Raw genomic sequence first — 23758 nt, forward strand, 5'->3', positions numbered from 1 at the left:
TTTTACAGAATCAGAGAAGGGAAAGAAACAAATGCAATGTAAAATAAAATATCATCAGCTTTGCATACAGATAAATTCAGTTTTACATCTTACGGTGGTATCAGACTTTAAGGTGCAAAAGACACCCCCACAAAGGTCGGCAACTTCTCTCGTCTTCCTTTTTTCTGCTCTGTGCATGTGGCATTAGCTATTCAATTGTCTATAAAACCTATAGACAGACAAACCAGTGACTCAAGTTACTTAGTATGCTGTAGCATAGTCGTTAAGTAGTTGGGTTGTGAATCAACACTCTGCTAGTTCCACTCCCACTACTGCTATGAACTCAGCAGGTGGCCATGGGTAACACACTCCTCTGGGGCTGCCAGCCTCCAGGTGGTAGCTGGAGATCTCCCAGAATTACAGCTAGTCTCCAGGTGAATGAGATCAGCTCCCCTGAAGAAAATGGCTGCTCTGGACAGTAGACTCTATGGCATTATAACCTGCTGAGTTCCAGCACCTCCCCAAACCCTGCCCCCCCCCCCCAAGTTCCACCCCCAAATCTCCAGGTATTTCTCTACCTGGAGCTCGCAATCCTACACTCCCCCCCCAGCCCCAATTCTTCAGCTGTATTGTGAGAATAATAATAACACTGACTTTGTTCACTGCCCTGAGTGGGACTCTAATCTGTGCAGAAGAGTGGTATATAAGCGCAGTTTTATTATCATTATTATTATGTCTGTCAAATTGCTTAAATGACACTTTTGTAGGGTGGCCAGGTCCCGTGACCCTCCTGGCGAGGGGGGGAGCCCTGGCTCTTACCTTGTTCTTTCCTCTTTCTGGTGACATCACTTCCGGTGATGTCACTTCCAGCAATGTCACTGCGCAGGTGCAGGAGTGTGCGCCTGTTTCACAGCAGGCTGCTTTGTACCTCAAACGGGTCCAATTTGGCCCGTTTGGGGCCCAAATCAGCCTGCAGCAAAGCACCGGAGTGCTCCCAGGGCAACACGATGACATCAGATGTCATCCCACCACTCCACGAGCACGCCCAGAAGGCCCGTTCCTGTGCCTTCCTCCCCTGCCAGCCAGATAAGTGGAGGTGGGGAGGTGGAGGGTGAAAGCGGGGCATCCCCCAACCCCACCGATAGAAAGGGATCCCTACACTTTGGTCAAGCCTACCTGGCGCTTCAAAGATAACAATGTCTCTGTGTGTGAAACAGATAGGGTTGCCAGGCTCCAGGTGGCAGCTGGAGATCTCCCAGAAATTATAACTGATCTCCAGGCCATAGAGATCAGTTCCCCTGGAGAAAATGGCTGCTTTGGAGGGTGGACTTTATGGCATTGTACCCTAATAAGGTCCCTCCCCTACCTAAACTCTGCCCTCTCCAGGCACCATCTCCCAAATCTCCAGGAATTTCCCAATCTGGAACTGGCAACCCTAGAAACAGAGAGCGCAACAGACTAGGGCGGTCCCATGCAAATTTGAAGTTGGCCAGCAGACCAACTTGAGCACAAACTGTTATGAGACATAAGCAGCTACCAGGGAACAGAGAAAAGTGTGCAGCCAATCCCATGATTCAATCTACCTCAGGCTCTTGGGCCTACCCTTGCCCATTTCCTTTAGAAAGTCCTACTCAACACAACCCAAAAACAAAGGGTCAAAACCAGGCAAAGTGGAGGGCGTTAACAGCAGCCATGAGGAGGCTGTAAGGGAGCTTACGGCACAGAGAAAAGCTCCTCAACTTGGGCCAAAGGGACTGGGACCAGCTGGTTCTTTCCAGGATTAATCTGATTTCACATATAACTTATATTTTGCCTGTGACAGTTTCATCAAGAAAAAAAATCGCAGAGAGATACAAAATGCAAAAAGATTATTTCAAAGAACTCTAAATACAGAAGCAACAAGCAGTAGTAACTATTGTTGGTTGCTGTGGGTTTTCCGGGCTGTATTGCCGTGGTCTTGGCATTGTAGTTCCTGACGTTTTGCCAGCAGCTGTGGCTGGCATCTTCAGAGGTGTAGCACCAAAAGACAGAGATCTCTCAGTGTCACAGTGTGGAAAAGATGTTGGCAGGTCATTTGTATCTACTCAGGAGGGGTGGGGTTGAGCTGAGTCACCCTGTAAGAGTTTCCCAGGGTGTGGAATGCTAATGGCGGGAGGCTTCACTGTATCCTGAGGAGGTTCTTTTGCATATGGATTGGTGCTTGATGTGCTAATCTTCTCTGCAGGGCTATTGTCGGGTATAGAGTGTTTTGTTAGCCTGGTGTTTTTCAGAACTGGAAACTATGCTCTGTTCATAGTAGTAACTATTATTTACTGGCTTAATATAAAACATAGAAACCAACTGAAAAAAATGTTATCCTCTAAATGTTTTTCCCCCAAAAACTTGAATAACAAATCAACGGGATTCAAAAGTACAGGATCATAAGACGCATGCAACATGTTCCCCATTTGGCAACCGTGCCCCCGCTTTTTTAAAAAGAAAGAACATACAGTAGCAGTTACTTGAAGTAAGAAGAAACCCTAAACATCAACTGTACAATATAGGGACTTCACTATAGAAAATAGAAGCTTATTAAATTAGAGCTTGTATAATAAAACACTCTTAGAAAATGGATACTGGCTCAAAAATATCAGATGTGCCTTTCGCTGGCACAGCTAATGGAATTACAACAGGGATTAAATTTCACCCAGCGAGACTTCGAGTAATTACTGCAGAATATATTTTAAATTCATGCGGTATGTTGTCATGCATTTTCAGGAAGACTGCCACTTCTCTCTGGGGGCTACAGATAACTCTTAGGAGAGATGCTATGGAAATAGTAATACAGGCAACAACAAAAATATCTTTCGAAAATTTAGGGAGGTGGACCTTTTTACATAAGAACATAGTCGCTTGGAAAACATGACGCTCCCTTAAGCCAAACCACAGGTATGTTAGCCAGTTCCCCAAATCTACTACCAGACAATCTTTAACTGGAGATGCCAGGGGATAGAACAGAAGGCAAATTATGTATTCTACCACTGACCTACCATGCCCCCCTCCCATATTAAAAAAAACCTGATACGACTGAAAAATCATGAAGATCCCTGTTTTTTTCTTCTTCAAACCAGCGAATCTCAGCAATGACAGATTTTACGGCATGTAGCAGTCCTCAAAATGAGAGCCGATAACGTATTTGCTCATTCTTCAATTTATAGCCCCATCACCACCACCACCATCTTCTCTCTCCAGTTTAGGTAGTTAACTGGATTGAAATGATCACAGCCATTCACAGTTATTAACATGCAATCCTCCCTCCCTCTCCTTGGCCACCAAAAGCCAGCTGAGGTTTTTAAAAAAGCCTTCCACTGCTTCTGGAAGACGCTGAGGGTTTGGCTTTGGTGATCTTCCAGGACAAGGATATTCAACAGCCACCCAATAAACCCTCATTTGGCAAGCTTTAGAGGGAGTGCCTGGTCATTTCTGAGGTCAAGCTGGAACATCGGCACAAAGGGCGATATTTACTTTCTGAAAGTGAACTGGTTCTACTGACGATTGCAGGAGAAGATTATGAAACTTCAGTCAAGGGTGAGACTTTAGGCAGAGGTAAAAACGTGGCCCCAGGCATAGAGCCTCCCTTTGAGGAAGATGGCAGGCTGTCTACAAAAGCAAAAGTGGGGGGGGATGCTAGATTTCTACTGTGTGACCCCCGAAAGAGGAAATCCTGCAAGATTAAGAGACATATCAAAGAGCTGAAACGCATCTACTTGATAAACAACGCCTAGATCTAAGCCTAGACAAGAACAGGGAACCAGGGTAGACACAGCACTGGTACAACATACTTCCAAATGCACTACTGCCTTCAGAAGATGGACCACAGTATCTTTACCACCACTTACAAAGCAGCATCAAGGGCAGACAGTGCCAGGATGCATTTATTTATTTAGTTTATATTTGCCGTTACTATTCCAGAGCATGTATCGCAACTCTGCCCAACACTCAGGGCTTTGCCCAGCCGTGACACTGCATCAGTGGGGAAAGTTATCTCAGTTCAGCATCCCAAGGTTTATACGCACAAATCAAAGAAATGCAAGTCCCTGAAAATACAAGCTGCTTACATTTTAAAAGGCTCTTTTTAGTTCATAAGACACAGCCAGCGCAACCTGAAGAAGAGTTACTCCAGTCCAAGCGCACTGATTTAAATGGGCATGCACTGGAGTGACTCTTCTTAGAGGATTGCACTCAACGTGTACTTAAATCAGAAATTTGAAAGCACGGAGATTACCATTTAATAACATCCGATGCTTTTGATAAAAGCTGCACCTGAAACACATAAGGCACTTGGCGCCTTAATGCCATAACACAATTTTGGGCTGTTTTTTACCCTTATAGCTCATTTTCTCCCTTATACCTTATTTCTTTGTTACAAGAATCAACGTCAGTCCTCATCAGCCGACACAATGAGCATCGCCAACTTCCACAAGGAACAAGAAGACTCAAGTTAACTATACAAATCTATAAACATTCCTTCCTTGCAATGTGTCAAGTTGATGGGTGAGAGTTTGTCATTTTTTTTAACCTCATAAAATCACAGGCATAAGAATTCCACTGCAACTCCAAGAGTTTGTAAGTAGACCTAGCAAAAAGTTGGAGCCAGTGTGGTGTAGTGGCTGGAATGTCAGACTAGAATTTGGAAAACAGCAGAGTCCAGTAGCACCTTTAAGACTGACCAACTTTATTGTAGCATAAGCTTTCGAGAGCCACAGCTCTCTTCGTCAGATGCATCTGATGAAGAGAGCTGTGGCTCTCAAAAGTTTACGCTACAATGGTTAGTCTTACAAGGTGCTACTGGACTCTGCTATTTTGCTACTGCAGACTAACGCAGCTAACTCTAGACTAGAATCTGGGAGACCCGAGTTCAAATCCCCATGCTGCCACGGAAGCTCACTGGGTGAACTTGGGCCAGTCACATACTCTCAATCTAATCTACCTCACAAGGGTGTTGTGAGGATAAAATAGAGGAGACAGGAATGATGCAAGCCGCTTTGGGTCCCCACTAGGGAGAAAGGTGGAATATAAATAAAGTAAATAATTGTGGGGACAATAAGAACAACGTATTTCGTAAACCGCTCTGAGTGAGTGTTAAGTCATCCTGAAGGGCGATATATAAATCGAATGTTGTTGTTGTTAAATAAATAAATATTTGTGTGTCTTTCTGCTAAGATTTACTTGACTTTCAGGGTGCATGATACAATCTGCAGTTGGCGGTTGTGGGAGGAAGGGGCAGAATTAAAAACGTAACATTTTTTAATTGCAATAAAATGAGAGAAAATATATTTGATATCTGGCATGAGTTTTAGTTAATTTTTTATGGGTGGTTGTCTACTCTTTATTTTAATGCAGTTTACCTAAAGAGCACCTTCTCATACTGTATCATATACCCTGGTTGTCCCTGCTGGTCTAACTCCCTGCTGTTGTCATTTTTTAAAGGGTTCGTCGCCCTCCCCAGATTATTTGGAAGTTAATTCTCTGGTTGGGTGGGCAAACAGATCTTACTTCAGTGCACATCCTTGTAATCACATGAGCATTAAGGCACATGCAATGCACAGCCTGTCATTTCACACACATCAGCAGCTACAGTCTATTTTTAACTACTGAAATACAATTTGAACAATTTTGTTTGTCAAACATATATTTAACCCAAAGACCAAAGACTTCCTTGGCTTTTACATCAGTGGAAGACAAGCTATCATACAGTGAATGAATGCTGCATACAGCAAGTGGGGTAAAGATGACAGGAGTGTGAAATAGACAGGACAGCGGGCTTGCAAGAAGATCTTGATATGGGAATTGAGGTGTTATCACCATGGCCCCGTTTTCGTTTCTGAATTGTTTGGAGGATATGCCATATGCTGTTTGTTAACTAGGGAAGTAGTTAACTAGGGCCTTTCAGCCTGTGATAAAGGAGTCGAGTTCACCACAGAATAAACTAGACAGGATCACAAGAAAATGGGCCGCTGCTCGATGTTCCATCAGACCATTCTAGTAAATAAACAACTTCTAACCTTGACTTCAGCTGAGAGGGTCACAGTGTTCAATGGCAAAATAGTTCAAATCCTAACAGGTTAGATTAGTTAGATTAGATTAGATGGAATTCCTTTACAGACATTAAACAGAGCAGAGTTTCTTCCAGGACAAAAATAATCTCGTCGTCTCATTTACTGGCAAACAGCCCAGTGTCCAGTACACTGATTTACTGAAAGTAAAGGCTGATGGAAGAGCTCAGTACTTGCTCAGTTTGCATCCTCGAATGGCATAAAATTAATTTAACCCATTTTTTTTAAAAAGTGGGGAAATGCCCAGGAAATAACTTCACATGCTCCTTCAGTTTCCAAAGCTAGGTATTGTTTTGTTCTCTGCTCCAACCATTCTTTCCAATCTTGTGAGCAGGTCTTGAAATCAGGAGAAGAGCTCAGATGTGTCGTCTTCAATTAACTTGGACACAGCCGTAAGACCCAGAAAAACGAACCCTCGCACTAGTTAAGTGAGAGTCAAAATTTATCGCTTGCCAAGATGCGGACACAGAAAGAATGAGCTTTCTTTGACTAGTGGGGTTTTGCAAATTTATTTCGTGCCCTGCAGGAAACCACTTGTGTGGTACATCTTGTTCGCCATTGGCATGCACTAATCTGGATAATCACTGAATAGATCGCTTGTGTGTGGGCTCCCTTGTTAAGAATGTTTTGGATGGGAAGCATCCATCTAAAATCCATCATGTTATAACACAGTCAGTCAAACAGATAGAGACACCCGAGGGGAGAGCCGCTGTCAAGAGAACTTTGTGATCACGCAGTGATTTGTCAACGATTAACACAGTTTTTTTCTAATTAAGGTGATGGTTGTACTTTTTTAAATTCACCAATTTTTTTAAATTCACCGAGGAAACATCTTGGTAAGCATATTCCATAAGCTCTAGATTCATAATACCATCAAGATGCTCATATACGGTGTCAAGCTTTGCAGGTCCAGAGGAGGGGAAGAGAATATACAATTCTGTACAACGCATGCTATCAGCAGCAGCTCTAGTGTGACACAGAATCAAACTAAACATTAGATGGAAGTTTATTGCCGGGGCGGGGGGAGACGTGGAGAGAAGGCTTGCAAAGAGGAACAATTGCACAGTTCTCCATTTTGCCCTTTTCCAGCTCAAAATTGCCCCCCAACAAGCTGCTTTTTCACCCAGAATAGGAAGAATATTTGTTTGAGATAAACAATGGATGTGTTGCATCACTCAATCCTGTCTGAGAATCACTCAGCAGTGGGGGGTAAATGAGAACTGAATTCTGTGTTGCTAAGGGCCACCTCTACACATGATGCTCAGAGCTCTGTGAATGAGCACTCAAAAGCTTTACCTTCCTTGTACGGAGGAGGGGGGGGCTTCATATTGGAACTGCAACATGGTGGGCGGGAGCGGCTAAAGCTTCCCCTTGTACCATTTTCCTGACCTGAAATAGCAACACACACACACACACACACACACGGAGATGCTACTGACCCTCTTAGGACAAACACAGAGGTCCTACTCAGCGCCCGAATAAAGGATCTGCATCTTTATTCCAAATGCGGCTCCATGAAGCCACTTCAAATGATTGAGGGAGGAGATGTAATCCGCTGCTCTCTACACAACCATCCCAATACAAATGGAGGTGGCGGAGGAATGCGTCTGCTTTTTCAAAAGAAAAATTAAAAACCCTTGAGAGCTCGTTCAAATAACTCCAAGCGTCATGGCTGATTTGGCCATTAGAGCTCAGACTTTTTAGCTGATTACATGTTTTTAATTGTGAAAGATCAAAAGGCCTTCTAAATGCTCTTCCAACACAGCGTCAGCAGTGCCCTTGTTAAAACTATATAAGGCTCTATTCGCCACCATTAAAACTATACAAGTGGGGACCTTGTATAGGAAAATTTTTGCCGCGTATTTTGCTCCTACCTTTATTTGTTACATTCCTTCTTCACTACCCTTTAATGTTTAAATAATAGTTTTTTCATTTTAAATATGACTTTTCAGATTTTTTTATTTATATTATTTACTTCCTCTTGCTCATTCATTGAAGGATTTCTGTATTTGGACTTGCATTCAAATCTTTAATCTCTCCCTATTTCAATCCTTACTATTTATTTTCTCTTATTACCTGTTACTTTCATGTGGATCTTTTACTATCTTGCCTTACGCCAATGTCTGTCCGCCTGCCTGCTTGCCTTCCTTCAATCCTTTCTTCCTCTCCCTCTTAGATGTGAAATGGTTCCCATCTTTCTTCCTTACATAATTTTGTGTTTTCCTATACTGATATAGTTTTTCCCTTCCTTATGGTCTAGTTTCTTATTTTATAATGCTGTCATTTGTTCCACTACTGTCTCAAAAATTTGTTTCTGCTTCAGTCTGTAACGGTCTCTTCTCTTTCGATTTGTACCAGTTGTGGACAATTAGCTGCAGTTTTTCGAATTTATACACCTGTCAACCAACTCAGTCTCCCAATGGTCTCATCTTTTCCCCAAATCCCTTCGCCATCATTTCTTTCTTTGCACATCTTCATGTTTCTTTTCTCTTCATGTATCCCTCTGAGAATGTTCAGAAATGCAGAGAACCATAGTTAATGTTGTTAGAAGCTGTCTATTTTACCTTCTAAAAATATTTGCGAAACCTCCAGGCACTGTGATTTACACAGTTTATAATTTCCTTGCGGTATTAATACAGCGGTCTTCAACTTTTCCAGATTCGGAGCCTTACTTTAACTCCTAGCAGTAACATGCTACCCGCTGAGCTGCAAGTATGTGACACTGCAATCGTGGGATGAGGACAGGGTAGGGTTGCCAGCCTCCAGGAAGCAGCTGGAGATCTCTCAGAATTACAACTGATTTCCAGGTCACAGAGATCAGTTTCCCTGGAGAAAATGGCTGCTTTGAATGGTGAACTCTATAGCATTATACCCCACCCCTCCCCAAACTCCACCCTCTCCAGGCTCCACCCCCAAAATCTCCAGGAATTTCCCAAACCAGAGCTGGCAACCCTAGGCGAAGGGGAGCCAGAGCTGTGATGGGACAGTATGTAGCAGACCAAGCAAGCCAGTGATAGGGAACATAAACCAACTGCCAAGAGGTTTACAGTAATAAAGATTTAGCTAAGTGTTTGATAATCTCCTCTTCTACGGAGTGACCTTGCTTCGCCTTCCTGCTGCTCCTCAGCTTGCAAGCACAGTGATCTCTACGCATGCACACCAGCAGCTGATTCTTCCCAAAGAACCCTGAAAAGCAATCGCAGCTCTGTATGGGCATGTGGCCCAGCAGGCAGGGATCCACAACCCGTGTCACTCTCCATCCAGGAACTGAATGCCACGTTACTAGTGGGCAACTTTCCACTGCCGTTCCTTGCCCTCAAAATCCTCCAACTGCATATGAACAGCTAAACATTCGTTCTAGTTAAAAAACAAAAAACAAACCATGATTCCTTTCATACCACAGAGTTTTTAGAACAAAACAAAATCCTCTATGGTTTTTTTTTACAAACCTCCAAGGTCAACGCAACTGCCCCATCAGCAGGGGCCCAACTCTAAATTGACAAAATGCCCAGTGCGTTTAGGGAGTGGAATAGCGGCCACTTTAGTAATAGGACAAGTGAGTGATGCAAACAGACATATTAATTAGCTCATCTGGAAGACAATTTGGTTCTCAAATCACCTGACCCAACTGAGTTGCGGACTTCTTCATACTCAGATACTACACAATGCACGATTGCAAAAACGTGAAGTCTGACTCATACCACGTTCCTGTTTACCACGGTAAACGGTTCGTTGTTATAGTTAAGAAACTGGGAGTATTTGTTGTTATGCTTGTCTCAAGAGGGAGAGAGAAGGATTCAAATGCCATTGGAGGTTGGGGAACAAGATTTACAAGTGTCATACGTTTGAACCCAAAATGTTTTTGTTACTGTTTTATAAGTGCAGAATTGTTCAGAGCAAAAGAAGAGGAAGAGATTCTCTGAACGTCTGAGCCCAGATTGCCGGATGTCTGTCTGGGCAATCCGTTTTGAGAATAAATGAAAAGAGACTCCTGCCATTACCTGAATCACTGGTTATTATGCACTTGCCAAAGGAGCCTTCAGCCTGTATTTCATTAAGCACTCCAGAACCGTTAGTGCTGCAAATAAAATTATGCACCAAACACCTTCTGAATTGGGTCCTCCGTCTCAAGTTCCATTAGGATTTCCCAGAGAACAGATAAGACAAAAATGGTAGTTAAACTGACACACATTATTTTATGAGGTTTCTCACATTCATCTCTACAGAAGTGGTTTTGGACTTTGATCTTTCGAACAATCGCTGGAGTTAATAGGGTAGCTCTGGAACCAGCTAGAGAGACTTTCGGGCTCACACTGCAATCCTATGCATATATACATGAAAGTAAATTAAACTGAAGCCCGTGAGTCTCTTCGGCACACAAATGCATTTAAGGGTTGGGGGTGCTGGCTTTTCTCCCCCTTTTTGTTCAAGTAAGCGGACAGAAACTTCTTACTTCCTTAATAACTAGTTTCTGCTTGCAACCTTAGCTTTACACTTTCGTTTCCAGTGTTTAGAACAGATGAATTAAGACATGTCCATTGTGAATGACTGCTGAGGATTAATTACCATAGCAACCAATCTAAGGCTATTGTCCACCCAATTTCAAGGAAACTGCCGTATTTTCTCAAAGGTATGTTGCAGTGAGCTTGCATTGAGAAATTTTTCACAAAGAGACTACAAATGTAAGCTTACCATCAGTAGACTTAGCTTTGTCCTTGTACAAAAGATAAAATGATAGCTAAATACCGAACAAGAAACTATTATGCTACTCAAAGCAAACCAGAAATAGAACCTAATAAGAGTCTTCATAAAAATGGGAATCATCCATTCGCATTTTCAAGACGACCCATACAGATGAAAGTCAAGCAAACGGGCACGATATTATTTCCAGTCACAGGCTTGCCACATCCCCACCATAGCAGGGGATCCCTTGCTCCCAGCCTCCATCAGTCTCTGCTGCAGTTCACCTGGCTGGCAGGGGGGAAAGGCACCGGAAAAAGCTGGAGATGTAAGTGCAAAGCACGGACTTGCCCACCCGTCATGTTGGAAAATTTCTGGCATGACACAGAAGTGACAGAACATGCTGAGGGCCATTTCTCTAAAACTTGGTCCCGTCACAACCCATCACTTCCATGTCGCATGAGAAATAACATCATTGAGGAGGGGGATAAGGGAACTCACATGGGGTGAGTGCCCACCATCTCGCCCCCTGGTTTGACCCCTAGGGGACCTGGCAACCCTGTTTTTGGATGAACACTGCCTATCCAAGAGAAACACTGAAATCTGGGCACGGATAAGTAAACCCAAGTGACAGCCCAATGCATTTATTAATTATATAAGGCTAACAGAAACCTACCCAAATTTCTTGTGGATCTCCACCAGCTTTACCACCAGTCTCACCAGCTTTAAAATTCCAAAGTCTCTTGGGATTCAACATAGACCCTTTATAATCCATTACTCTGGGATCCGATCACCACTTCCTGTTTGGAACCTCAGAAAGAACAGGGTCACAGCGCAGTGGCAGTGGCAGATCCCATGATCAATCCTTGGGATCTCCAGTTGAAAAGTGATGTGAAATATCTCATCTGCCTGAGACCCAGGAGAGGAGTCAGAGTGGACAGTGCAGGCCATGAAGACCAACGATCTCACTCCGTATTAGCAGCTTCAGGCATTCAGGTGTATGTGTCCAAATCTACTTAGCAATTTCCTCAACAGGAAAGAAGAGACTTTAAGAATGAATAGAGCATGGTTTCCAGTCCTGAAAAACACCAGGATAACAAAATACTCTATACCCAACAATAGCCCTGCAGAGATTAGCATATCAAGCACCAATCCATATGCAAAAGAACCTCCTCAGGATACAGTGAAGCCTCCTTCCATTAGCATTCCACACCCTGGGAAACTCTTACAGGATGACTCAGCCCAGCCCCACCATCCTGAGTAGATATAAATGACCTGCCAACACCTTTTCCACACTGTGACACTGAGAGATCTCTGTCGTTTGGTGCTACACCTCTGAAGTTGCCAGCCACAGCTGCTGGTGAAACGTCAGGAACTACAATGCCAAGACCATGGCTATACAGCCTGGAAAATCCACAACAACCATCTACTTAGCAATGTTGAGCACTGATGGCTGTTTCAGTTAGCAAAAGCCAGTTACAACATCACCTAGATCAGTTTGGGAAACTATTACTCAGTCATTTATTCTTACGGAAAGCATGGAAGGGGAGGGGGCTCATCCGCTGTGTCCAGTTACTAGACATTTGAAATCCATGTATCATTAAGCAGAAGATTTGTTCAAACAATTCAGAACCCCTGATGGGTACCACATGGATCATATTCCAATGAAATAAAAGAAAATTCGATCGTTGTTGTGGGTTTTCCGGGCTGTATTGCCGTGGTCTTGGCAAAAGAAAATTGTTTCAGACAGGCATAGGACAAATAAGAAAAGAGTGGGGAAAGAAGTCACAGGAAAGTCAGCGCATTGATCTATTTTTTAATATTGCACAGCAGGGAAGACCAAAGTTCCAAAGCCTCCGAGAGGGATGACTGTGGCTGACAACCACAGTCGATGCTTTTGTCCCCAACAGGTCAATTTGTCAAGCCTCTCCAACTCTTTCCTCCAAATAGTCCAATCACATTTCCCATAAACCATATCTCCAGCTTTTCCTTCCACTCTTTGCAGCTACAATTTACAATTGCTGGGCATTGTACTGTGAACATAGCATCCCTGAACATTTCTGCGACTAACTAAGGCACAGACAGGTAGAAGAAGATACCTGACAAAATGACAGATCCCAGTATTTTCCATTTATCACCACAGCCAACATAACACAATGAAAAAAGCAGTCGTAAAGCAAAGGTCAGCCACAAAATGATGTGATCATCACGAAAAAGGCCAAGTTAAGAAATAAACTAGCAAAGGAAACAAGAGCCAGAGTTATGACTGGTTTCCTCTTCATAAACCCCATGGGGAGAGTTAGAAAAGGTCTACAATTTGTTGAACTTAAACAACTTAAACAGAATACCAGCCAGGAATGTGGCTAACCTAGGTTATTCTTTGATTTTTCCATAGCGATAAATTTAATTTTTTTATTAATTAACTTTATGGCATATTTTGTTTTGATCAAAGTTTGGTTACTGTTAGTTGCTTTTAACAACTTTGGAAGAACAGTATCTAACTATTTTAAAATCTTACTATATAAAAGGCTAAGCGTGTTCAAGACAACTCACTTCCTACCCTGGTGCACCACCAGAGGGCACTGTTGTGGAGGGAAGCCCAGATGAAGTAGCCAGACCTCCAGAGAGCGCGCACCATGGTGGAAAGCCCAGTCCAAGATCAGGCATGCAGCAGGCAACAATGCCTGCCCACTGCCTTCAATCAGCTGGGATCACAAGCAGAGCAGGTGGCAATGCCCACCCCCACCTTCATCCAGCTGGGTTCGGGAGCAGAGCAAGTGGCAATGCCCATCCCCTCATTCACCCAGCAGGGCACAGGAGCGGAGCAAGTAGCAATGTCTGCCCGCCTCCCTCACCCAGCTGGGATCAGACGCAGAGCAGTTGGCAATGCCCACCCACCCTTTACTCAGCTGGGATCAGGCATTAAGCAAGGGGAAATACCTGCCCTCCACCTTCACCCAACTGGGATCAGGAGCAAAGCAGGTGCTGGCAATGCCTGCCTGCCCTTCACCCAGCTAGATCAGGAGTGGAGCAGGTGGCAATGCCTGCCTGCCACCCTCATCCAGCTGGGATCAGATGCAGAGCAGAAGGCAATGCCTGCCTGCCACCCTCATCCAGCTGGGATCAGATGCAGAGCAGGAGGCCAGAATCTGCCAGAATCTGGCACGGAGCAAGCGATTCCCCCCCCCCCAACTTCACCCAGACGGAATCAGGAGCTGAGTAGGAGGCAATGCCCGTCTCTTCCTCACCCACCCAGGATCAGAAATGGAGGAGGTGGCAATGCTCATCCCCACTTCATCCGGCAGGGATCAGGTGCAGAGTAGGAGGTGGCCATTCCTGCCCCCCTCTGCCTTCATCCGGCCAGGATGAGTGATGGAGGAGGAGGGAATGCCTGCCTGCCTGCCCTCCCCTTTTTAGAGCCTGTTGTATTTTTCCCCACAATGGGCTTTGTTGCTAGTAACTAAATAAATATGCATTGTCCCTCCGTTTTCCATAAAACATGCACTTCCTCTTGGTCCCTGGGTTGGAGGACTAAATAAAACCACCTCAGATACATCAGCACAGTTTTCTGTGAGCAAAGGTAAAAACTGCTGGGAAAGCTGGTGCTGACTATTTCTCAGCTTGAAACCTGGATTCTTACAGACGAGTTGAAAAAGTTGTTCCCCTCGACATTTGGCACCAGCAAATTCAAAAACAAAATCTCCAGATGGATAAGTCACATTGATCTGTTACAGCGAAAATAAAACAGAAGTCCTGTTGCCAGGAAAGCTCTGGCTAAGAAAAGAACCTGTTAGTCTTTATGGTTCCACCAAGACGGCTGTTTATTTTTAAAAAACGAGATCCGGTTCTACATGGAGTGGCCCAATTTCGGATGAGAGACAGCCAATGAGCGTGGACTACAGAAATGCTTCACTGAGAGCTGCCTATTTCAATTCATAACACAGTAGTCTACATAAGGCTTTTAGAATTTGAAAGTGGAACGTCTTTTAATACTTACAGTTTAATGTGCTGTTAATTTCTCTTAACCTTTCTATGAATTTCCTGTAGTGGTTTTATAAAGTTTGGAGGGGCAGTCTTTGAGAAAACCGCACTTTACGTAACGGAGGATAGCCTCAAGAGAAACATCCTTCTCATTCAGCAACAAATTTATTTTTCTGAAGGCTTTAACCAACCCCAAATAAGATTCCCACTTCTGTCTCTGGAACCAACATGGTGGCAACAGGATTATTCAGAGCTTGTTTTTTGAACCGTGCATATTATTATTTATTTATGCCATTACATGAGACCCTGGGCAAAGGGTAGATTTAATTATAAGAAAATAAAACTTATTTAGATTTATGTTCTTGTTTGTGTATGCCAGCTTCCTTTCAAGGGCCAATTTGAAAGCTGTTCCTCAAAAATGCAGGTGGGGAAAAAGACGCAAAACATCTGGGCCATTTCCAGACGGCTTACCTTCTGCCGCTCCATGCCGCAACGCCGCGGCTCGTGCTGTGGCGAATGCGAAATGTCCCGTTTTCTCGCACGAGTTTTGCGCGATGTTGCGCAAAACTCGCGTGAGAAAACGCGCTATTTCGTGTTTTCTCCGGCACGAGCCGCGACGTTGCGGCATGGAGCGGCAGAAGGTAAGCTGTCTGGAAACGGCCCAGATCTGCATTCTGCATTTCATTCAGAAAGCCCCGCCAAATTATTTGCCATATATTTTCTGTTTTGCTTATTGGGGTAACCTAGGCAGGTGCCGCACATCAATTACTTCAAGGTGCGTACGCATACACAGAACCTAAGAATCGTATGTGGCTGGCTAGCAGAAACAAAACAGCAAGAAGGTTGCTGGCTACATGGGGAAATAATGCTTTTCAAAATCATTTCCCCAGCCTCCTCCCCAGGCGCACACAGAGAATATTCTTGGCTAGCCTTCACAAATGGTTTTATGACTGGAATTATTAAAAACAAACACACAAGGCTTTTTTTTTTACAGTCATCTGTGGAAGTCACAGCCAAGGAATTCAGGCAGCTACTGATGCTTCATGCAGAAAGATCTTAACTCCAGAAGTTAAGAAGTCATGTTTATTTTAGCAAGAGGAGGAAGAGAAGAAGAAGAAACAACAATAACAAGAACAGTGGACTTAATGAAACAATTTAAGGAAAGTAAAAAAGATAAAGGCAGTCCCCTGTGCAAGCACTGAATCATTACTGACCCATGGAGGGGACGTCGCATCCCAACGTTTTCTTGGTAGACTTTTTATGGGGTGGTTTGCCACTGCCTTCCCCAGTCATCAACACTTTACCCCCAGGAAACTGGCCACTCGTTTTACCGAACTCGGAAGGATGGAAGTCTGAGTCAACCTTGAGCTGGCTACCTGAACCCGGCTTCCGCCAGGATTGAACTCAGGTCGTGAGCAGAGCTTGGGCTGCAGTACTGCAGCTTACCACTCTGCGCCACGGGGCTCCTGCAGGGAAAGTAGGCATCAATAAAAACATAAGAAGATAAGGCCTGCTGGACCAGGCCAGCATCCTATCTCATACAGTGGCTAACCGGTTACTATGGAGAGCCAACAGCAGGGTATAGAGGCAGAGACCTTCCTCTGACGTTGCCTCCTGGCACTGGTATTCAGAAGTGATGAGTCAAAACAGTACAGGGCCATTTTAACACTGCAGTCCTATGCAAAGTCACACCAATCTTTGTCTATAGACATCAGTGGGCTTAGACTGGAGCAACTCTACACTGCAGGAATGCACAACTACTCATTTAGATTGCAGAATCTTGATTTGGGCCTAGAGTTAGTCATATTCAGCAAACTCAGTGTGAACCTAGACATGTCTGCTAGGGCACAGCCTTCAAATGGATCATGCACGAAGGGACTTAAGGAACATTCAGGGACAGAGGTTCATAAAGAGTTAACCCCGGTATATTATTATTTCTTACTACATGAACAGAGGTCGATTTAAAAGGGCTTCTAATAAAAACAGAAATGGATTTCTAAATAACCTCTCCCAAAGCAGGTCATTTGGAAGAGCCTGGTGTCAAAAAGGGTAAACTCGTAGTGACATGTTGTGAGGTCAGTACTGAGTGCGAAGGAATGCTGCCATTACAGCTCTTTTGTCACTTGTAATATTAATTTAATATCTGTTTTGTAAGCTGCCATGAACATTTGGAAAGGTGGGACAGTATTAAGTAAGGAGACCAAACTGCAGTTAGTATATAAGATGCTAGGGTATATTAAAGTATATTTTAGATCTAGAAGTGTGTTTGGTGGTAGAGAGAGCCCTCAAGTCAGAGTTGAGTTATGGCGACCTCTGCTGGGTTTTTTATGGCAAGAGACTAACAGAGGTGGTTTGCCATTGCCTGCCTCTGCAGTCCCGGTCTTCCTTGGAGGTCTCCCATCCAATTAGTAACCAAGGCTGACCCTACTTAGCTTCTGACGTCTGACAAGGTCGGGCTCACTTGGGCTATCCAGGTCAGGGCAAAAGTGTGTTTACATCATCCCAATGGTAGCTATCATATTCTGAGATGTAGACTAACCAAGCTACACATTATGAGAACACACAGAGTTCCCAACTACATGTTGCTTAAACTTTCCCCTACCCGTAACTTCTCTCCTGGAAATAGTTCCCCCTCTCCGGATTAGGCTACTTTCTCTTCCAACTTCCTTCAAAACCAGGAGGAAATCAGGATGAGGGGACCAACTTTAGAAGCATTTGCAGTGGAAAATTGGCAGGTATGTAGGAGAAGAGTTTGCTGATCCCCCCCACCCAAAGTGGGCCTCATCCAAAAAACCATCATGCTATCTTCTCAGATTTGTTAAAAAACACATTTGCCATGATAACGTGTAGTTTCGTGCTGTATTATTGCGGAGAATGGCAAAGCAAGATAGAGTCAGCTTCCCGTGGAAGATATTACTAGACAAAACAACCCAAGGATACAGTCTTTCTGAACAGGGGAAGGACTGTACAAAAAGATTTAAAATGCCCATGACTCCAAAATAAGTGATACATGACCTCAGAACTCAGCATGAACATCGGGACAAGTGCAGACATGAACTCAGAATATTTTCTAGTATCCAGCGCAGTATGTTTTGCAGCATTTCTGAAATGAACAGCATTTTAGTTGGGTTGTTGTGGAGTGAAGCCTACAGAAATAATCCCATTTATTACTTTCTTTATTAGCTCTTGTATTCTTTTATTAACTTGTAAGGATCAGGATTATTTTTTCCCCCTGTGAAAAATGATTCAAGATAACTAAGGCAGAAAGCACAAGTGACACTCAAACTATGGCTGTAAAGCATTCATTATCTTGAACAGACTCACACTCAAAAAAAATCTTTATACTATAACTTTTCCTAACCTCTGACATATTTGGGAGTCCTTGTTATGCCTTTTAGAAATGGGATTTATTAGTTTTCAAATCGCAATAGTATGTAGAAGTCCACATATGTATATTAGGTACTATATTTGTTTAAATGAAACTAAATGAAATTAATAAGGGTCTATTTCAGAATGCCCCCTTTACACTTTGAACTCTCTCTCTCTGACCGGACATGTTGCATGGTAAGATCTCAAGACAATTCTGAAATTTTGTATTCAGCAGTAAGTCCTACTAAGAATTTTTAAGACAGTTTCTACGTCACCCAATCTTTTAATATAAAGTGTGAGAAAAAATGTAGGTAACATACCTGAAAAAGAACATAAACAGAGCAGCTGTGATGCAGAACAAAAGGACCTACAAAAAAGAAAAAGAACATCATGTCAGAAAAGGATACCAACAACTGCATCTAAACTGTAAACACTCTGAGTGGCCATTAAGTTGTCCTGAAGGGCAGTGTATAAATTGAATGTTGTTATTGTTGTTGTTGTTAAATTGATCTCAGGCTCTGGAAGCCTTAAATAAGGTAGCAAGAGACTTTAAGGATTTAGAGTTATCTCTAGTTTTGAGCCAACCACTATGAATGCAGTCTGATGTGCAACTGAAGAAAACTTCTAGTTATTCTAAAAGAGTTGCAAAATGTGAATAGTGAACATTTAATTTTAACCCCCTTTTAGTTCACAATTGTTAGAGAACTAAAAATTCAAGCCATTATCATTCTGTAAAACAGGAATCTCTCGCATCATAATGTTCAATGGAGCATCTAATTCCCCCTTAGTCATGAAGTTCATTGGGCAACCATGGGGGAGGGGGGGGAATCTCCCTCTCTTTCTGATTGTAGCCTCCCTCTGGACTGCCGTGAGGATAAAATAGGGGAGGGCAGAGCCATGTATGTTGCCCTAGGCTCACCGTAGGAAAGGTAAGATAGAAATGTATGAACACTTATCAATGAACGTATATCTTTCTGAATAGGATAATCATCTTGCGAGGCCCCATCACCGGGTGAATGGGAACATTCATCCTTTTGCCCCTGTTTCAATGTAAATAGCAGCAGAGCAACATAAGAATGAATGGGGGTGGGGGACACGTAAGAGGGAGCACTCTGGGCAAAAAGAAAAGATGAAAGATGGGGCACTTTTGGGGAGCAGGTACCAGAATGCTGAAGTGTCTGGAGGTAGAACTCCAAAAGGATCAAAAACTGAGATGTAACCATGATATCCTCTTGGTCAAGTGTGACCATGGGACTTTTCTCCCAAGTGCCCAATTGTTAACAAGGGAACTTGCCATGTGTAAACAGGGGGAACGGCAAAGACATCAGATTAGCCCATTGCTGACGACAACGAAAAGTAGTAATTATGAACTCCCACCCTTAGAAAGGATTAGTAGCAGACGAAGCATACTGTAAATATTGGGCGACCACCCAGCAGCACGTACTGGACATCCAAGTTAAATCTCTTAAGATTAGATTTCTCCCACACTAACCCCCAGTCTCAATCAATATGTATTTGATGTATCTGCCAGGTTTGGGATCTAGTGATAACTAGCAAGTCTACGGAAGCATCCACATGGGGAGCTAACACTCTCTCATCTCAGCGGTTCATGAAACTACAGTTACATACATAAACACTGTTGGGGACTACCTGCTGCCTTCTCCACGTGTTCCTCTCGCTACCTACTGGCACGGGTCCAAACATAATTTCCAAAGTACGCTGCCTTGGTTGCATCACAGCGTGTCGGTTCAAGATAACAATTTTATTTTTCTGGCAGTGGGTGCAATTGGCAGCAGCTCAACATACTACAAGGTCTTTTTGATTATGAACAGCCAACTTGGGAGCATATGATTAGATAAAGACTGCACAGAGGACAGGTTTACTCCACTGATATATATATATATATATATATATATATATATATATATATATATATATATATATATATATATATATATATATATATTACGCAAAATGCTCTGTTGGATTTTAATTTACCATTCCCTGCCCAAAACACATAAAAGGGGCACAGAACCGTTGGTATTATTTGCATAGTCCACAAGAAGCAAGAAACCATTTTAAATGCCTGTACAATATTTGAGGTCACCTGCAGGGACGAGTGTGTTCACAATCTAACCTTTGATGTTTACCAGCTCTACAAAACAAACTCTTCTCAGCAGGGTGCTTGGCTTGAACAATGAGTACAACACACTCTAAAGGCATCACAACCTCAAGGTAACCTTGTTTTAGGACAAGTAAGAGGTCAGTCTGAAAAAAAAGATGTAATTCTCTAGGAGTGTATTACACTTATAGAGTTTCTTGTTAGACAAAAACTGATACGAAACTTCTGATGTGATTACTTAAAAAATTTTAAGTGACCAGGACCGCCATACTTTCTCAGGGACACAAAGAGGCAACAACCAATCCTTTTTCACACGCCTGATACATCCCACATCACTATGCCAGCTTCTAGTAGCAACTTCATAACCGATGGGATCCAAAGAGTTGCTTTAAACATCGGCCAACGAAGGTGTGAACATGGAATTCATCTTTATTCTTTGAACTGCAGACCTCTATGTTACATTATAAACTGCTTTTGAAAATCCTGCTTATCTTAAAAGTAGTTTACCATGTGGCGTAGTGGGGTCAGGGTAAGGAGCAGCTATTCCAGAACAGCCACAAAACCAAAAGCCTTCTTGGGTGTGTGGAATTAACTGTAGAGTTCTGTGGATCCTGGTCATATTTCAAAGGTAAGCAAAAAGACATGCCCCCATTTATAGCTGTGACACTTTAGTATGTATGCTGTCAAGAGTCAGAGCTCCCTAAATTGAAAGCTTACACTCTGAAAAACTTGTTGGCCTCTAAGGTGCCAATGGACTCAAATCCTGCTGTTCTTCTTCACACCAACACAGCTACCCACCTAAACGTTAGCATGGCGAGAGGTCAGATCCGTGGTTTTCAGATTCCCAGATACATAGCTGAGCTGCAAAAAGCAGACACCGGAGGCCCTGGGAGACCTCAGTGCTAGAGAAGGGAAGGGATTAACTTCCATCATGCCAATTACCCCAACCAGAAATTATCTCCCTGGGCTTCGAAAGAAAGGGTCAGAAAACGTGTGGCATTCTGGCACACGTCCACATGTTTATGGTTATGTAACTCCTCTTCAAATGTCAAAGTGTTCACCACAAGATACACAGCAGATGCTGTAGAAGCAACTCTGCCATGTAAAGTGCAGAACTTCCTTCAGAGGTGGTCCCTAAACCTGTATAAAGCTTGTAAGCCACAGAGCGTGTCCGATATTTACCCCCATATTTGATGTTAAAGCAGCCTTCTCTGGTGGCCAAGGACTTATTCCAATCAAAGAACAATCACACACACAGAAGCCCTCTTCTATTGTATTTGCTCTGTTACAATCCTGAGGTTAAAAAAAACAACTCCCAATAATATGACTACATCCATGTACAGTTTTGTAACTAAAAGAGAGTCTAGAAAGAAGCAAGAAAAAGTGCTTCACATCAGAAAGTTTGCTTTGAAAACACTTCCAGCTTTTCTCTTTTTTTAAAGACAAATAGAGTTTATACCATCTGAAAGCGTCCTTGTGTATTCTGAGGAAACTAAAGCTTTAAATTAACCTACACTCTGTTGGAATTCTACTCCGGTTTTTTTCTTTTCCATGACCCATTCACAGTTGATTGATGTCAGAAGGTCAACAAATGGAGCTGTGCAGCATATAGAACTTGAAATCTTCCAGCTGTACAAACAGTGACATCCAGGACTAAGGCTAAGACTGCAACCCTACATGAACTTACCTGGGAGTAAACCCCAATGAACGCAGCAGGTCTAATTTCTGAGAAAACACACCCTGGAGTGGACTGCAACCATATTTTGAACAAGTGATGTATACTTTGGGAATGTTTTTCTACTATTTGCTTTTTCTACACAGAGTTTCATTAGATGTTGCCTATTCTTTTATTTTTTTTCATTTTTTGCACAAAGGCACAAACTATTGTTCACTCTTCTATAATGGATTTACAGTGGAATAAAAGGTTAAACGATATAGCAATGGGTTAATTTTTAATCAAACACCTCTGGCCTGATGCACAACATTTTGTGCAGAATTTTCCTAGCAGTGAAAGTTTTGCATGTTAGTCAAGTAGCTTCTCACAAATGAACTCTTCAAAGATAAGAGCTATTCAAAATAGAAGCCTGACTTACAAACATTTTAATGAATTGTAACCAAATTAAAATCTGTGCTAATGACAACACTTAGAACCCCCCTTTATAATTTTCCTGTTATTTCCTACATGTAACTTTAAAAAAAAACATACTAGCACATCCTGTTCTAATTTCCAAGGACTAGTACTCATTGTACTTTTCATTAAACGTACTACAAGCACGGTGTACATACATACTCAGAGCTGGAAACTAGTAACTTGTTTATTGGTTCCAGAATAGGGGTGCCAACCTTCAGATGGAGCCTAGAGGTCCTCCAGAATTACAGCTGATCTCCAGACTGCAGAGATCAGGTCCTCTGGAGAAAACTGCAGCTTTAAAGGACAAACTCTATGGTATCACATCCCTGCAGAGTTCCCTTCCTTCCCCAAACCGCACCTTCCCCAGGCTCTTTCCCCAAATCTCCATGAATTTCTCAACCCAGAGTTGGCAACCCTGTGCCAGAAGGAAAAGGTGGGCAATGTCACCTGATTCCCCTCCACAACGCAGGCCTACCTCATTGTCCACCTGGGTCCCACCATCATTGGCCTCGTTTTTCAAGGATCGAAAGGAACCACTCTGCCCTCTTGCATCAAACTTGGCAGGATACAACCTCCTGTCCAGAATGAAAGCATATGCATGCAGGTGCCTTTTGAGGGGAGAGAAATACAGAGGCATATGGAAACAAAGGGGCAGTATCTGGGCAGTATGGAGGCACCAGATGCCATGGGATCCAAACGAGTTTCAGCAAGGGTAGCCATGTTAATCTGTAGTATTAAAACAAAAATACAAACCCAGGTGCCAGAAAGACCAACAAAACATCCAGACTAGGAACTAGGGTTGCCAGCTCCAAGTTGGGAAATTCCTGGAGATCTGGGGAGTGAAACCTGGAGAAACCTGGAGAAAGTGGGGTTTGGGGAGGGAAAGGACCTTGGCATGGCATAATTCCATAGAGTCCACCCCCCAAAGTAGCCATTTTCTCCAGGTGAACTGATCTCTGTGGCCTGGAGACCAGTTGTAATTCCGGGAGATCTCCAGCCACTACCTGGAGGCTGGCAGCCCTACTAGGAACCCTGGAAGTCAGGCATGAATTCCCTATGACACTATTTGGAAAGCTGGTCAAAGGCAGTTCAAGCAAGGACAAAAGCATCATTTCCAGAATCAAATGATCCCAGAGAGTCCATCTCAAGCTTTAACATCTACTGCTCTTGTCTCCCCTGGACAATTTGTCACTGGCTATCACTGGGATCTGCCCACTCCTTGAAGGGTTTGCTTACCAGCTGTTCACCTTTTTTGTTCCAGCTACCAAGGGCCTCCCAAAACTGTGGGAAAGTGGACTTTGCCAGCAGTTACACTCAAACACCTGAGGGGGGCTTCGGAGTCAGCGGGATTCTTAGCTTCTAAAAGTAGCCCTTGCAAAAAGCTCGGCCTAGACCTTTCCA

General features: G+C 43.2%; 1 protein-coding gene across 4 annotated transcripts in view; it reads right to left on the reverse strand.

Annotated features, from left to right (window-relative positions):
- Positions 1–23758, reverse strand: part of TMEM135 (transmembrane protein 135) — a 221081-nt gene that overhangs the window by 60306 nt on the left and 137017 nt on the right. For all 4 annotated transcript variants that reach the window (XM_054974255.1, XM_054974253.1, XM_054974256.1 and 1 more), the window contains exon 6: positions 18425–18471. In XM_054974255.1, the coding sequence (XP_054830230.1) occupies positions 18425–18471 (47 nt within the window). The remainder of the gene's footprint in view (positions 1–18424; positions 18472–23758) is intronic.

The sequence above is a fragment of the Eublepharis macularius genome, chromosome 3 (assembly GCF_028583425.1).
Source record: "Eublepharis macularius isolate TG4126 chromosome 3, MPM_Emac_v1.0, whole genome shotgun sequence".
Lineage (NCBI taxonomy): Eukaryota > Metazoa > Chordata > Lepidosauria > Squamata > Eublepharidae > Eublepharis > Eublepharis macularius.